Source organism: Maylandia zebra, linkage group LG11 (genome assembly GCF_041146795.1).
Source record: "Maylandia zebra isolate NMK-2024a linkage group LG11, Mzebra_GT3a, whole genome shotgun sequence".
Lineage (NCBI taxonomy): Eukaryota > Metazoa > Chordata > Actinopteri > Cichliformes > Cichlidae > Maylandia > Maylandia zebra.
The window spans coordinates 3,741,424-3,757,287 of record NC_135177.1 but is presented as its reverse complement, the minus strand read 5'-3'; the positions used below and the strand labels follow the sequence as shown (position 1 = coordinate 3,757,287).

General features: G+C 38.3%; 1 protein-coding gene across 6 annotated transcripts in view; it reads left to right on the top strand.

Annotated features, from left to right (window-relative positions):
- tsnare1 (T-SNARE Domain Containing 1) overlaps positions 1-15,864 on the top strand; it is a 271,580-nt gene that overhangs the window by 146,742 nt on the left and 108,974 nt on the right. For all 6 annotated transcript variants that reach the window (XM_076889692.1, XM_076889687.1, XM_076889691.1 and 3 more), the window contains exons 5-8: positions 6,407-6,497; positions 6,604-6,678; positions 6,844-6,900; positions 12,208-12,357. In XM_076889692.1, coding sequence (XP_076745807.1) covers positions 6,407-6,497; positions 6,604-6,678; positions 6,844-6,900; positions 12,208-12,357 — 373 coding nt within the window. The remainder of the gene's footprint in view (positions 1-6,406; positions 6,498-6,603; positions 6,679-6,843; positions 6,901-12,207; positions 12,358-15,864) is intronic.

Sequence of the window (15,864 nt, the reverse complement as noted above, 5' to 3'; positions counted from 1 at the left end):
GAGAAACACACAACTGAGGTGACTGATTGAAATTCACAGTGTGAGTGGCTCCAGTCTTTTGCATGCTGTTTTTGGCTGCTTAGTTCTCAAGCTTGTTGTGAGGGAAGACTGTGACTAGCAGATGTATCACTGTGCATCGATACTGCAAAGGTCCTCTTGGGGTCCTCAGAAGTGGGCGAGCTCTGATTGTTTGGTAACAGCGTGTCGATGGTGGGCAGGGTTTTATTGACTCATGGATGATCCATTAGAGATCATCAGAAGAGCTTAGACTATATTTTAGATGATGGTTGCAAGTTTTAAAGGATTCCCTTTATTGGCTTTTTAAGGCAGCCTTGTAAATGAATTCCTATTAAAACGTTGCCCCTGACTGAGTTACCAGTCAGTGAACAGAGTTTATGTCTGCACTCAGTATGGAGGAAACTCCAGACATATGACTTACCAGTGATTATTTGAGGACTGTCTCAGTAGGAAGTAAAATAAAATGGCTTTCATAGAAGTTTTGTTGAAAGAAAAGAATTAAGCCAAGAGGGATATTTTGAAACTGTTGAGGCCTGAATGGAACAAAAATGTAATAGATGCAGAAAATAAATAGCCAAAGATACCTGAAAAAGGCAAAGCCATCTAAAGGCTTCCTTTCAGATGGCTTTGCATTTACCCTATCTCTTTATAATTCTCTTAAAGGTAATAGTTAGTTATTAATTAATTACTAAAACTTAGATATTGCCAAAAGTACTTGCTCATGTGCCATCGCGTATATGAACTCAAGTGGTATCTCATTCTTAATCCACAGTGTTTAATATGATGTCAGCACTATTTGCAGCTATAATAGCTTCAACTGTTTTGGGAAGGATTTCCACAAGGTTTAGTAGTATGTTTTAGGGAATCTTTGACCATTCTTCTCGCAGCGTATTTGTGACATCAGACACTGATGTTGGATGAGACGGCTTGGTTCACAATCTCTGCTCCAGTTCATCCAAAAGGTGTCCTTTCAGGCTGATGTCAGGACTCTGAGCAGGCCAGACAAGTTTTCCCACACTACTCATCCAGATTTTTATGGACCATGCTTTGTGCACCAGTGCACAAAGTTGGGAGCGAGAAATTGTCTGCTGACTCTGCTCCATGAGCTGACTCTGCTCCATGATTTTACACGCCTACCACTTTGTGTCTGAGTGGCTGTTGTTCCCAATGACTTCCATGTTTTATAATATACCATATTTTTCGCACTATAAGGCGCATTTAAAATCTAATTTTCTCAAAAACTTGACAGTGCGCCTTATGTATGAATTCTGGTTGTGCTTACTGACCGTGAACCGATTTTATGTGGTACACGGTGCCCCAAAATCTGTCAAAAAATGTTTCAGTCTGACTTTGGTAAGCTACGAAGCCGCACTGCTTGATGGATTGCCGGAGCATTACGGCTGCCGTAGTCAGCAGCCTTGCAGAGTAATCTGGGTCCAAAACTCCGTCCACTTCAGGTCCCAAAGTCAAACGAACACTGCACCATCACCGAGAGTTAAAAACTGTCTAAATTCTTTCATCTTTAATAAAATGATCAGCGTTGCTGCTTTACCAGGTGTAACAATTAAGTTTAACATCCAGGCATCCATGGAAACAGAATTTATTAAATTTAACAGAGTTAGAAGTTAGCAGGAAGTTAGCTCGCTAGTTTCCATCTAAACATGATATAGCATGTTCTGACTGAGAGATTTCTGAAAAAATCATAACGTACAGCTCTGCTATCACTTCCAACATAAATGAAGACAGAAAACTAAACAGCAGTGATGTTTGTAGGGTTACTGAAGTTGGGCTAGCTGGTTTATAATGATGTGCTACCTGATCACTAGCGACACAGCTATGTTAGAATAACATAAACACAGTGAAGCTGGAGGATGAACGCTAACTTTTTTCCACTTGATAAAAGTTTACGCGAAGGTTCCTGATGGCTAGGGACAAATGCAATCGCATGGAGGATGCTGTAAACGGACCAGACTTCAGTCAGGAGAACAACTGAGATAATCCATCCACAATACGAGGTTAGTTATTAATCATTAATCATTAGTCATTAATATACTGCAACAACATGGGGGTAGAGCCGCTGGAGAGAATTCAGCATTAATGAATCAGTGGTATGGAAGAGGAAGCAAGTAAATGAGTTGAGTAAAGTTTGACTTATCTGACTTTGTTTTGCTTAATGAGCTTATAATCTGGTGCGCCTTATGTATGACAACAGACCCGTTTATCGACAGTGCGCCTTATGGTCTGAAAAATATGGTAACAGTCGACTGCGGAATATTTAGAAGCATGGGAATTTCAGGACTTGTAGATCTTTATTGATTTATCAAACTATATCAGACTCCTTTCTCAAAGTTTTACTCTTCCAGAGTAAATAGACATGGACATTTCTCACCTGTCATTGAGAACTGAGGTAAAAAGTGGCCTTCTACAGATGGTAAAAACTCTGGGGAAGATCTGGATCTATTTCAGTAGTAGTAGAAACATGTCAGCTACTGCTGTTGTGGGGTGCAGTCTAAATTCAATGTTTCTGATCATTCCTGCCTGACTAAACCATGATTGTCTTAAGGCAGCCACTGTCGCTGGGATTATTTACTTGAATTGGGAGGAGTCAGAAAATAGAAGTAATTTGGTTGGAATCTGCAATCTACTGTAGTGGTGAAATTTCACACATTGTAACTTATAAAAAGGTGAGCATTGACCTATCTATGCTATAGATTTGGTTTAGCCTCATGCTAAATATGCTAATTTAGCATCTTGCCCAATTTAACCTTAAAAAAAACAACTTTTTTGTCTTTTTTCTGTATATGTTCTAATGTGATGAGATGTATAAACACAAGGATATAGGAAGACATAGACCACTGTCTTTCACCACATAAAAGTCTTCAGCAAGTGCGATACACACACAAAATTACTTTTTACTTTGTGTGACATATTTTCTGCTAGTGAGATTGTCTTGACACTCTGACACCTTGTGCGATAGATTTGTTACCTCTGTCAGAGATTTTCATTTATTTATATTTTTTCTTATTGGCACAAAGAGCTCTCTAATATATACACCATGTGTATATATTAGTTGTGCCTTCTGACGTTAAATTGATTAAATTGATTGTAATATTTTGTATTTTACTGATTATAATACTATTTGCAGCGATTAGAACCAGACTTTACCATTACCTGATTGGAAGTGGGATGTGTATGTACTCTAAAAGCCGATTAGGAAAGCTATGGCATTGCCACCCACTGTCTTGGTGGTAATTTGCACCTGCATTCAATACTGAAATTAATAAATATCATGTGGCTCAGAAGGCACTTTTCCAAACGCCATCATTACATTCGAGATGGAGGACATCTCAAATTCGTACAAGATGTACCCAGAAAGTGAGCACATTATTATCCACTGGTTTGATTTGGAGATGATTTGAAATCTAGAGAATGTCTTTATGTTCAAGGACATATTTTTTCCAATTGAAGCTAAGCACTTCTAAGCTAAGCACTGAGCATCATTTGCATATTAGTACAATGTGCAAAGGCAACAACTGAGGGCATGATTCTTAATGGCAATATACTGATATCTATGGTGAGTGGGGTTAGCGTGAGAGTGGGTAATGTCCAGTTTCATGAACAGTACTGTTTAGCAGTTGAAAACTGATCAAATTCTTATGACTGGATTTGGACTATACATTTATAGCAGAGGAAATTAAGAATAGAATTAAAGAAAGAATACGGGTTCCATGTCATGTTGCTGTTGCTGCTCATTTTTAAATGCGTTTCGTATTGTATGTAAGTGCAGTATAAAATCAATGGGGAATGTACAGTGCAAAGTACACAACTGCAAAGATTTTTTCTCATTCCTTAAGATCCCTTATTTACCAGCCATACAACTCTGCTGTGTCACCTTAGTGGCTAACATGACAGAGCATTAGCTGGATGTGATTTTAAACTAATCCTTCATGTCTTTTGCATCCTTATGGCTAAATGATGATGCATCAGGGTGAAGTTTAGCATTTCTTAATCTTTTTTTTATATGTGCGTGTATCTGTGAGTGTGTGTGTGTATGTGCACTCTGTCTGAGTCTGGTGTGTGTAAGCATTCTAATCATGCAGCCTACTGTTATGGCTGATCATATAGAAAAATCAATACCAAAACTTAGAAATCTGTGATTTTATACAGGAGGGGAAATCATTTGATTCCATGGTGAATTTGTATGTTTGGTTACTTAAAACTGAACAGTCTGTAATTTTTTTATGGTCGTTTCATTTAAATGGAGGGAGAAAGAATATCAACCAAAAATCTGAAAGAAACACATTACATAAAAGTTGTGAATTGATTTTTGTCCCATCTTTCTCCCCTCACCCCCAACTGGTCAGACTCGGAGTCTGGTTCTGCTGAAGGTTTCTTCCTGTTAAAATTAGTTTTTCATTCCCAATTTACCAAGTGCTTGCTCACAGGTCATTATCTGACTGTTGGGTTTTTTACTGGATTATTGTAGCTTACAATATAATGAGCCTTGAGGTGACTGATTTGACACTTGATCAGTTGATACCAAAGAGTTGATTTTGGTTTCATCTGACGAACGCACTTTCTCCCAGGCATTCTATGAATTGTTTAGATGTTCACTGGCAAACTTAAAATGAGCCTGTACATGTGCCATCTTGAGTAGGGGGACCTTGAGGCAGTTGCAAGATTTCATTACAACGTATGTGTGTTACCAATGGTGTTCTTATTGACTATGGTATACTTTAAACACATCAGGAGAAATCAGAAGTATTTGTAATTGATTCCTTGATTGATCAATTGTAATCCCAATCAGCGGGAGCCAGCATTCTGGCTGGGTTAAAACAAATTCATGGTTTTAACCCGAAGGTCAATCTGAAAAAACATTAAAATGGCTACAACTGTTACTCTGATCAAGTCTGACAACTATCAACTATAACAGAAGTTATAGATTGGAGACTTTTGTGATTCATATACATGTATATGTCGTAGTATTTGTATTTGTAGTATTTGTATTAGTATTAAACTCGTCGTCTGGCATACATGGAAGTAAGGAGAAAAGAGAAGGCCAGTTTTACTGGATGTAAAATTCCTTTAAACTGTGCTTTTTTACCATGTGACTAAAATGCACCTTGCCCTTAAGTGGTTAACTGGTGATTGGACAGGTGTTAAGAGGTTAAAGTCTTAAATCTTGATTAAAAAATAAATATGAAACTTCTGCACAGAAACAATTCTTCTGTATTACGACTTTTGTCAGGGGAAGTTGGCTGCAGTCCAATTTAATTATTTCTTTACAGTAAAACTTTTATTTTAAGCAGCAAAATTAACTTCAACCTCTTCTAACTTCCATGGCTTTATAACCGTCTTTAACCCTGTTCCACACAGATAATAGCTTGTGTTTTTCAGACGTCCCCCCGCGACACTTTGGTTTTTCTCACAACAGACAGTGACATGCTCCTTCCGGGCTAGTCCACTGGAACCTGCTTGTCCACCCGTCCTTCCACCAGCTTTATGTAGATCAATATTTGAGTAGCTGCAACAGAGGTGTGTTTGTGGAGCTCCCTATCTCTGTGGGGCAGCCTGTTATAGTGTCAGGTTTGGAGGATGGGAGTTCAGGGTGTGTGTAAGCCCAGGATGACCTGACAGCTTAGATATTTAATAACTGTCTTAACCTGGCCTTCCAGTGGCTGTGCTGCAGAGTTATGAATATGGCTGCACTTTCAACCTTACACCCCAGCGGAGCTTGAAAGGAAAAAACATGAAAGAACAGAGAGGATTTGGCTTTTACACTCTTCACCTCTATCATAGTGCTGGTAATAGTCAGTCTCCCCACTGGTCAAATGTAATCTCAACCCACACATACCTGAGGGTAAGGTTGCTCAAAGTCCCAGAAGAGTTAGTCAAAAGGGTTAGCTTTTATTTTTTATATAATGTTGTAATTTATTTTTTGGGGAAAACAAGTTTTCTTCTGCCTCAAGAATATCTTCCTTTAAATACTTTGTTTAGGTATTTAAAGTCACAATTTTCAAAGCTGGCAGCAGGAGCATCCATCCATCCATAGCTTGGGCTACTCCAAGACGAGGATGTATCTGCAATAAGATATATTATTCAGTATTTACTGTTTGATTTATAAGAGACTAAATATGGTGAACCATAATCTTATCTGATAAACGTGTGTTGTGATTCGTATTTGGCAAAGGTATTTAAAATAAAATCCTTCTTAACAACCATCAAATTGGTGTAGTAGCACTTTCAAAATCAAATATAGATTTATAGACACACACACATTTTCTGGTTATATATTATTATAGTAATACAGTATTGGCATATCTAATATCTTCTCAGTCTTTAGTAAATGTACTCTCTTTTTGCTTTCACACCATGTTTTTTTTCCCAGGCACTCCACTCAGCAGCAAACCAACAAAGTCATCACCAGCACAAGCCAACTCATCAAACAGCTCTCTGATATAATCAGTGGCTCTTCACGGGTATTTTATGCTCCCTTTCCTCCCTCACTGAATATTAGTTTGAAGAATAAACAGTAGATTAAACAACATTTGAGCTAATTGAATCTAATTCTGTTTTGTTGCACAGCAAGACCGTCTGCGACTGACCAGACTAAAGACTGAGCTCTCTGAGTCTGTGCAGCGATATGGGGATCTCCAGAAGGTATTTGCATGATGAATGCACTCCTTTGACACCTGAAATTGATGCTATGGTCATTTAGTTTTACTGAAAAGAGAACTAAAGAGATGCTGTTCCACAGATGCAAAGTCACATTTGTGCTACTTGTGAGAGTCCTTGACCCTGTCTCCTCATATGCTCCTCTTTCAGAAAATTGCGGAACGCTCAAGGGCCCTGCTCCCCCCAGCACAGAAAGACAAGAAGAAGGTGAGCTGATATGGAGAGCAAAATCCTCCTTTTGTTTCACTGTCATTCGTAACAAAGTAGGATGATGAGATGGCATTTCTCCGCTCAGCTGCATTCTCACAAGGGCTCCTTTGAAGCTCAGTCTGGTCTCTTCCACTCTGTTATAATACAGTGGACTCCATTCATCACATCCCGCTCTTGTGTGCTGTGAAATTTCTTTCATCTGATTCTAATTTTGTCACCGGTGACAGTTTATTTTCACCATGTGGCCCAGCGAGAGCCAAGAGATGGGAGCTTGTGTTGAAGATATTAAAGTAACTCCTCATAGCCTTCCCGTGCACAGTTCCTTATCCCTGATTACTGAAACCAGACCATATGAAGTTAAATGTATTGAATATTCTTTGTACATGAGATGTGCACAAGTAATAAAACAGCAAATTTATCAAGGTGAATTTACGCATGTGCTTAAGGTTTGGTTCAGCACTTGCTGTAGAAACACTATTACCAAGCATAAAATATAAATATTCAACCCAAACGGTGGTGTTTTAAAGGGGACCTGTTATAATCATTTTAGATGCTGGATGCTCAGATTTATCTAAGAAACCTCCCCAGACAGAAACTCTTTGTTCGCCCTTCAGACTTCGTATCACAAACGAGGGCAAAGCGAAGAGCTCAACTGTGATTTGTACCAGTTTTAACCTTCAAATATGTGATCGTCCCCCCCCTTCCAGTTATGCCAGTTTTAGAAATCCTTCCTAATGTTTTCTCACATGTGAAGGCTGGTGAATCAAAACAGCCCATTAAAATATTCATACAAGTAAAACTACTAACATGTTAAACATTATGTACTAATGCCGAAACCTGTTTATTCAGGTTAAAAACCTACTTGTCATGTGAGAAGTTATTAATAAAATATTTGTCAGATGTCCTCTCGTTTCTTATGGTAGTTTATTGTGCGTTATGTGTGTTATTAGCTCTCAGCTTGTTAACTGACATGAGGGGAATACTACATTGGAAGCTCAACACAGCCAAGCTTTATTTGCATTAACTGGATTGACAAAACCTAAAACCCCAGTCAGAGGTAACAGGTATCATGACAGCGTTGATCAATTTTCATGGTTAAGTCAGGCTTTGTGCTTCAGACTCTGTTCACACCCAAAGGTGCGGATCACGTGCCATATGACTCTTCTTCTGCATACAAAGATGCCTATAAGTACTCCTGACATAATGCACAACAGTGATAAAAAGCTATGAAGAACATTAGAAAAATAACAGTAAATGTAACACACTGGCATCACAGGCTTAAAGGACTTACCAGGGTGTACACTACTTCTCGGCCCAGCAGCTGGACTTGTTTCCAGCCCCTCTGTGACCATGACTTGGAAAAGCAAAGAAAATAAAATTCAACATTGCTGAAAAAAAAACACACAAGTATTTAATGCTGCAGAAAATCATTAATTTGGGGATTTAGTGCGAAGAACAGAAAATAAATATTTAAATTCCAGTTAATTATTTAAACACTGAGTTATTTCTAAGGTGACAGCCACACATTAGAGCTGTGACACCTTAAACTGGATGCATTTAAACAGTAATGCATACCATGCCATACGCTGATAAAGGAGATGTGGAAATCAGTTTATTTTGTCACCGATCAAAGTGAAATTCATTTTATTGGTTGAAGAGGTATTCTTGGTATGTGTTCTGTATTCTGTCAACTGCAGCAGTATAAAACAGACTTTGAACCAAGTTTAAAAACATTTTTACCTTTTCTGCATCATCAGTGGAGTTCATGTGGATTCAAGTGACAATGTGATGCGGTTTGCACTGCTGTCACTTTACAGCTGGACGTGACATTAGTAAGGTAACAACACATTAATACAAGAGAAAATCTCTACTGCACCTAAAACATGTAAATAAAGAATCAGTCGAAAATCTTTTAGCCAATTTCAAACCAAAAGTCAAGTTTTCAGCATACGTTACCATGGTGATTTAGCGAGGTAATAAGAGAGAAATGTTTGTGGCCCAAAACACTCTGACTTTGTACTTGACGTAGCACACTTAACCCATTAATCTTTCTTCATTGTACAACCCTCAATACTGCAAGGGAGATGGTTGGATCAACATTCAAAATAAGGAAAGCAACGTTTCTTTTTGAAATCTATCTTTGATCTAAAAATATCATCAAATCAGATCCATTCTTTCTCTGGACAATATATCCAACAGTTTTTAGAGAGAATAAAATTTCTATATTTTTTGTGTACTTTGCTAAGTTAGCTGGCTGATGTTATTGTTTGGGTTCTAGACATATTTGAGTTTCTTTTTAGGTTTTACTGGTATTCTAGTGTTGACCCTGAGATAGGCTGGCGACCTATTCAGGGTGTACCTCACCCCTCATAATATAGAATGAAAAAGACAGCTGCAAAAATAATCTTTTACACTAAGTGGATAAAGTATAGTGTACAATTGATTGCATGCTCAATCATCCAGGTAAGACACTTGAATGAGTAACTAAACATTTCTCCTACTGAAAACGGTACATCTAGATGAACAGAATCAACGTTTTGGGAGCTTAGTTCTTGGGACATTCATTTCTGATATAGCCTAGCATTAGCATTTAGCTTCTTGTAATTCCATTTTATAAAAGTACAAGCTTCAAATTTTACAAACTTGTACAATTTTGTAATATTAGTGTGAACATTATCTTGTAAAGTAAGTTAAAAAAAATATTTTGTTGTGAATATGTTTCTACTGCTGTAAATTGTTTGGGTAATTGGGGAGAAACTACAATGACATGTAGGTGTATCACGTATAGTTAAGAGGAAGCAGCTCTCTTTCTCACTCAATATCCACCAGGGTGTTTGAAGGTCTCAAACATGCTTTTCTGTTAAGCTGAAAGGAGAATGACTTGCAGTTTGAACTGGTTGAACAGTATTCTGCAAAGAACCATTGTTACTACACACACCCTCTAAAAAGCCATCTTATTTTTTTGCCCAAACAGAGAGATGACTCATGTGTATTAATGTTTTATGCCTCCCTGAAGGCCTATAACTAAGGTCTATTATTCTGCAAGCTTTAGAGATAAAGGGCTATGGAGGCGGCAAACTGTATAATACATTACACAACTTAAACTACATTCAATGCATAGCAGGAAGCTCTCTAATCAGTCCATATATTATGGAAGAATCAACTGGTCAAATATCATTTTATGTAACCACAACAACAATATTCTGACTTCTCTGCTGTACATGAAGTAGAAGACGTTAGTAGACAGGAAGTGATGAGAGGTACCCTGACGTTTGGAACGTCATCCTTATACATGCAGAAAATCACTTTTCAAACCAATGCAGACTGTTTCCCACAACAGCAGGGAGCTGTGTGAACGTTTCTACCAGTGTGTGAACTTGTGCAATAATGTGTCAGAATGATTGTCTTGAGAGTCCCTTTCCATCCATGTAATGTACTAATATATTCTGGGGTGTTATGTATGTATGTATGTGGAGGAGTGAACACCCAGAGTGTGCTAAGGAATGGTGAGTCACAACATGGCCAGTAGACAGAGTGCTGTGACTAAGCCTGAGTTAGTTCCTGTGCTCTGACCCACACTGGTCCCTCTACCATGAATTAGCTGTGCACTCAACCACACAAAGGTGAAACACATTAGCAATGCAAAAGAGTAAGCAGACCTCGCTCCGTGTCTCTCCTCTTCCCTTATGCTTTTGCTTGCACATGAAACAAAATGTGTGCATGTACCACATGTAGCCTCAACATTCACGATCTCCACTAACACACAGTATATACTGATAATGGCTACACCACATGCTCGTAACAGAAATGTTAACAAATTTGTACCAAAGCAAATTCATGTTTTTAACCAGAAGGTCTATCGGGAAAAAAAAAACATTAAAATGGCTACAACTGTTACTCTGATCAAGTCTGACAACTATCAACTATAACAGAAGTTATAGTAGAAGATTGGAGACTTTTGTGATTCATATACATATATATATATGTCATAGTATTTGTATTTGTAGTATTTGTAGTAGTATTAAAGTCCTTAGTCAATAGACCTCTCTGCATTGTTATTAATCTCTGTCTCTCTTCCACAGCATGTCTTTATCCTGTCTCCCTTCTCTCACCCCAACCAGTCGCAGCAGATGGCCCCGCCCCTCCCTGAGCCTGGTTCTGTGGGAGGTTTCTTCCTGTTAAAAGGGAGTTTTTCCTTCCCACTGTCGCCAAAGTGCTTGCTCATAGGGGGTTGTATGATTGTTGGGATTTTCTCTGTATGTATTAGTGTAGGGTCTGCCTTACAATATAAAGCGCCCTGAAGCGACTGATGTTGTGATTTGGCGTTATATAAATAAAATAAAATTGAATTAAATAAACCTTTGACACAAAAAACTGCTTATACAGTTTCTGTGATGTACACAAAGAGCAAAATACAGAAAAAATCTGCACTGATGCACTTGTAGCTGCTGATTTAAGAACAGGAAAACTAGGGAGCCAAATGTACAGCTGGAGGTTTGCTAAAAGAAATTGATTTAATGGTTAGCTTAAAGTAGGTTATATAATAAATAGGTACATAAACGTAACATTAATTAATCAATTTTATTTGTCAGTGCATTTATATTTATATAGCACTAAATCACAATAACAATCACTTTAATGTGTTTTATATTGTTATACTGTACTGCCATAATAGAGAGAAAACCATAGCAATCTCCTTTCCCTCTATGAGCAAGCACTTGCTGAAAGTGGGAAGAAAATCTCCCTTTTAACAGGAAGAAACCTCCAGCCGAACCAGGTTCAAGAAGAGCAGCTTTCTGCTGAAAGTGGTTGGGGCCGATAGTGGGTAATAATGTTTAGCTAAATATAATTAATTTTTGCTTACAAAATATCAAATGAAATAATAATTTTGAAGCAATAAGATCATTTAGCGAAAAGTGAATGAAGCCAAGACAAGATAAATTGAAATTACATTATAATAATAGAAATGCAAAAAAATTGTTAATGGTGCTAATTACACATTTGAAATGTGTAAAATGCTTAGTCAAAAATATATTTTCACTGCTGTTGTTATATTTTATTCGGACACATATCACTAAAAAAACCCATCAAGTTCAGAGTTGGATTGTCCATGAATTTTAAGATGAGAGATAAAAGACAGCAGTAACTGGTAGTTGCTGTGATAATAAGTTGCTGCTACTTAATCAACAACCCGAGCACTTGTATTCCCAGGCAACAGACAAAGTAACTGCTCACTGTCTGAATTTTTGCTGTTACTGCTATACCTTTTAAATCTAATAAAAGAAAATGTCTTTGCTCTCACAGAGTCCTCAGACTCCATCCAGTGAGCAGATAGAGGAGGGTCCACTGTTTGGAGCAGGCTCAGAGGGAGGAAGTCAGGCTTTCCTGTCTGAGATCAGTGAGGAGGACATGGAGGTGCTCCGTCAGAGAGAGGAGGCCTTGCTTCAGATTGAGGTAAGAACAGTGACATATAATCAGCTCAGCTGAATTCATCAGACACAGAGCTCATATATTTCTCCTACTCAAACACCTACTAGAACAATTAAAATCAGCTGATGGTCAATGAACAGCTCCACAGAAGCTGCTGGAGATTAGAAGCCTTACTTAACTATGACTGCACCACACGCCATCAAAAAAGAAAAGAAAAATGGTGTGCGCAGTTTCCACAGTCAGTATAGGTTGTGCTTGTAATCACCACAGATGTGGTCCTGTGTACACATATGGACACTACTGTAGCCATCGTCTATTGCACCTTTCAGCAACTTTTTGCAGGCTGCCTGATTGTAAAGAGCTGTTTGTTGCACCGAAACTCTGCATTTTGTTGAGCTTATGAAACCCAGCTCAGCAGATCTGCACTGACACTCAGCTCCCCAGGTTTCTAAAATATTATACAGCAGTGGAGAAAAATACAGGAAACCAATATATGTAGTAGGAGAGGTTATTTGTTCTTAAAGCAGAGCTCATTTAGAGTGTTTTAAATTAACTGGTGTAATATAAGCTTACTAATGCTTTGGCTCGAGTCAAAAGAAAATAGTGTGGTCATATTTCTCGGTATTGTGTACATACATTGTAAAAATAAATAATCCAAACCAAAAATAAATTAGTTTTACTAATGAGCATTGTGTGCAGTGTGTGTATCATTTCCTGATAGATATTATCTGATTAATCTGTGCTAGTGAACTTTACTGTTGTCCAGAAGTGAGCATCAGTGAGACAGTCTGTTGCACTGATTCACTGATGCTCTTTCATTACAACCAGCACACACTGCTGTGTATTTGGATTTATTCTCACATATGCCCTCACTGCAAATAGTCCCTTATAAATCCATTCTCCTGTGTTGTATGAGCTCCCCTTGTTTTAGGAAGTGCCTCGGCCTTATTTAAAAAAATGAAAGTAATTGCCAATATAATAGAAGCAATAATGAGTCACTGTAGTGTCCAGTAATAGTCCTTTCACTTTCCGTGGTCAAGATTATCCACCAAATGCCAGACTACCCACGTCCGTGATGAAATGGAAACAGGTATCTGAACAAAACTTGATCCAATTCCAAAACATTAATTTTACCTTCTCAATTGAAGAACAAACTGAAGGCAGAGAGAACCACAAACACGCAGCAACTGAAGGGAGTAAACACAGAATTTAAGTATTCCATGTTTTTTTATCTTCAAATAATTTTCACGCTGCTATTAAAAATAATCCATGTATATAAAATTGTTTATACATACAGTTTGAGCCTCTGAAAATGGGGTACAGTGTATTGAAATGACTGTAATTGAAAAGTTTTGTTAAACCCACTGAATTAAAGCTGAAAGTCTGCAATCACATCAATCATATCTTAGCTGTTTGCACACTACCAGAGTGGATTTTAAATCAGAGGTAAAAAGTGTCCAGGAACGTATGAAACTAATAGTAAGCCTCTTTACTTATACTCCTAGGATTACTAAACTTCTTGCACCGCAATGACAACTCATTTCCGTGTGCTGAAGTTATATGCAGTAAAAATAAAATATGCTGGCCATTTACTTTTAAAACAACCACATACCTGAAATACCACAGCTGAAGAAAACACTCTAAAAAAAAACGATGAAGAAAAACAAATTAGGCATTTGTTTTCTTCAAATACTGCCTCCCAGGAGGCCAACACATGCCAAGTTAGTAACTAGAAACTCAAACAGGCTTCGTCTTCGTCTCCCACCTCCAAAAGCTTATTAGTATTTTGTCACAGTACCCCCATGCTGCTGCAGGATATTGAATGCTGCCCAATTACTAAGGTGCTTATAGCCTTGTTTGTTCCCTTACCTAGGTAAAATGTGTATGGAATCATAATGCTTCTCAGCTAAAAAAAGTCAGCCACTCTGTTGCCAACACCCTTATCAATAATTGGGAAGATGCCCTTTCATTTGGGTGCTTATCCTGATTGCCAGTATTAGGTTAAGTGAAACTAGATAACAGAAATGACACACTGGCTATGTTGAACTCACGTCATGGTAAAAGCCTCAGGTTGAGTGTTCAGTGCATTTTCAAAAAGGTATAGGGACTCAGAACATGCTCTTCAAAATTAGGGCAAATATCATCCTTGTTAGCTGCCAAATGCCACTGCTATGTTTGGCATCTCAAACTATGTCGATAAGCAGGTTATACAGGGTGGTGCCCACTGTGGTTTTAGGCGCCTTCTTGGTGGAACCCAGGTTAAAGCAATCAGGCTAAGACTATCGTTAAAAAAGACTTGAAAATTAACAAAGAGATTGAAAATGATAGCAACAGATAATGGCCCTAATCCAGGAAGCACCTCACAAATCTGGTTTTCTGTTCAAAAACGCAAGTGAACTTCCACTCTGAGTCAGTTACCATGGTAACAGACTGTGAACTAAACCTGCTCACTGGCAGGTTTTCTTCAACAAACTCTGAGTTTCTCTCTGACTCCTCCCCTAATGCTGCCCGTGAAACAGCTGAGTGCCACTCGATAGACTGTGGGAGGCAGCTGAGGGGTACCTGCAGGCCACGTACAACATATATAGTGCAGGAGGAATGCTGCTGATTTCAACTGAGGATATAGTCAAGCGTTACAAGGAATTCTTTGAGGACCTCTTCAATCCCACTGACATGTCGTCTGTAGAGGAAGCAGATTCTTTAAACATTAAAGGGTTACCATCCCAAAGCCTAATACAGGAGACAGGGAAATCACTGCAGTTTTTCAGCACATCAAAGTGAAGTTAATTTTGATTGAACAGGTATTCTTGGTATTTTTACTGTATTCTAGTCGCTAGCCTAATAGTATGTTGAATATGAATATGAATATTCTTTATTGTCATTGTCACAAGTACAATGAAATTGAAAGATGTCTCCGGTCAGTGCAACATCACGAAAGATAAATACTTAAAAACTATAATAGATAGGATATAAAAGATAGAAATACATATAAAATACAGTATTCTCATACGGTAAATACACCCACGCAATCCAGGCCTAAGGCCCCATACAGACACTCAACATACGACCTAGTTGATATATCACTCAAACAATCAATCACTCAGTCAATTTGTTAGCGCATCCAACAAAACATGTCTAAAAGCATTCCAACATCAGGGGCACAAATGACAACAGGGGCAATGAGAGTCATCTACTTTTAGTAGCATTAAGACATGATATTGCAATTGGGTAGAAACTGTGTTTGAGTCTGTTAGTCCTTGTGTATGTTGTTCTGTACCGTTTACCTGAAGGCAGCAGTTCGAACATGGAGTGACCAGGGTGTGAGGTGTCCTTTATGATGTTATGGGCTCTTTTGAGGCAGCGGGAACTGTGTAGGTCTTTCAGTTTGAGGAGAGGGCAGCCGATTGTCCTTTGGGCAGCATTGATTACTCCCTGGAGTGCTTTCCTCTGAGCCACTGTGCAGCTAGCGTACCATATGCCTATGCAGTACGTTAGTATGCTTTCGATGGAGGCTCTGTAAAAAGACACCAG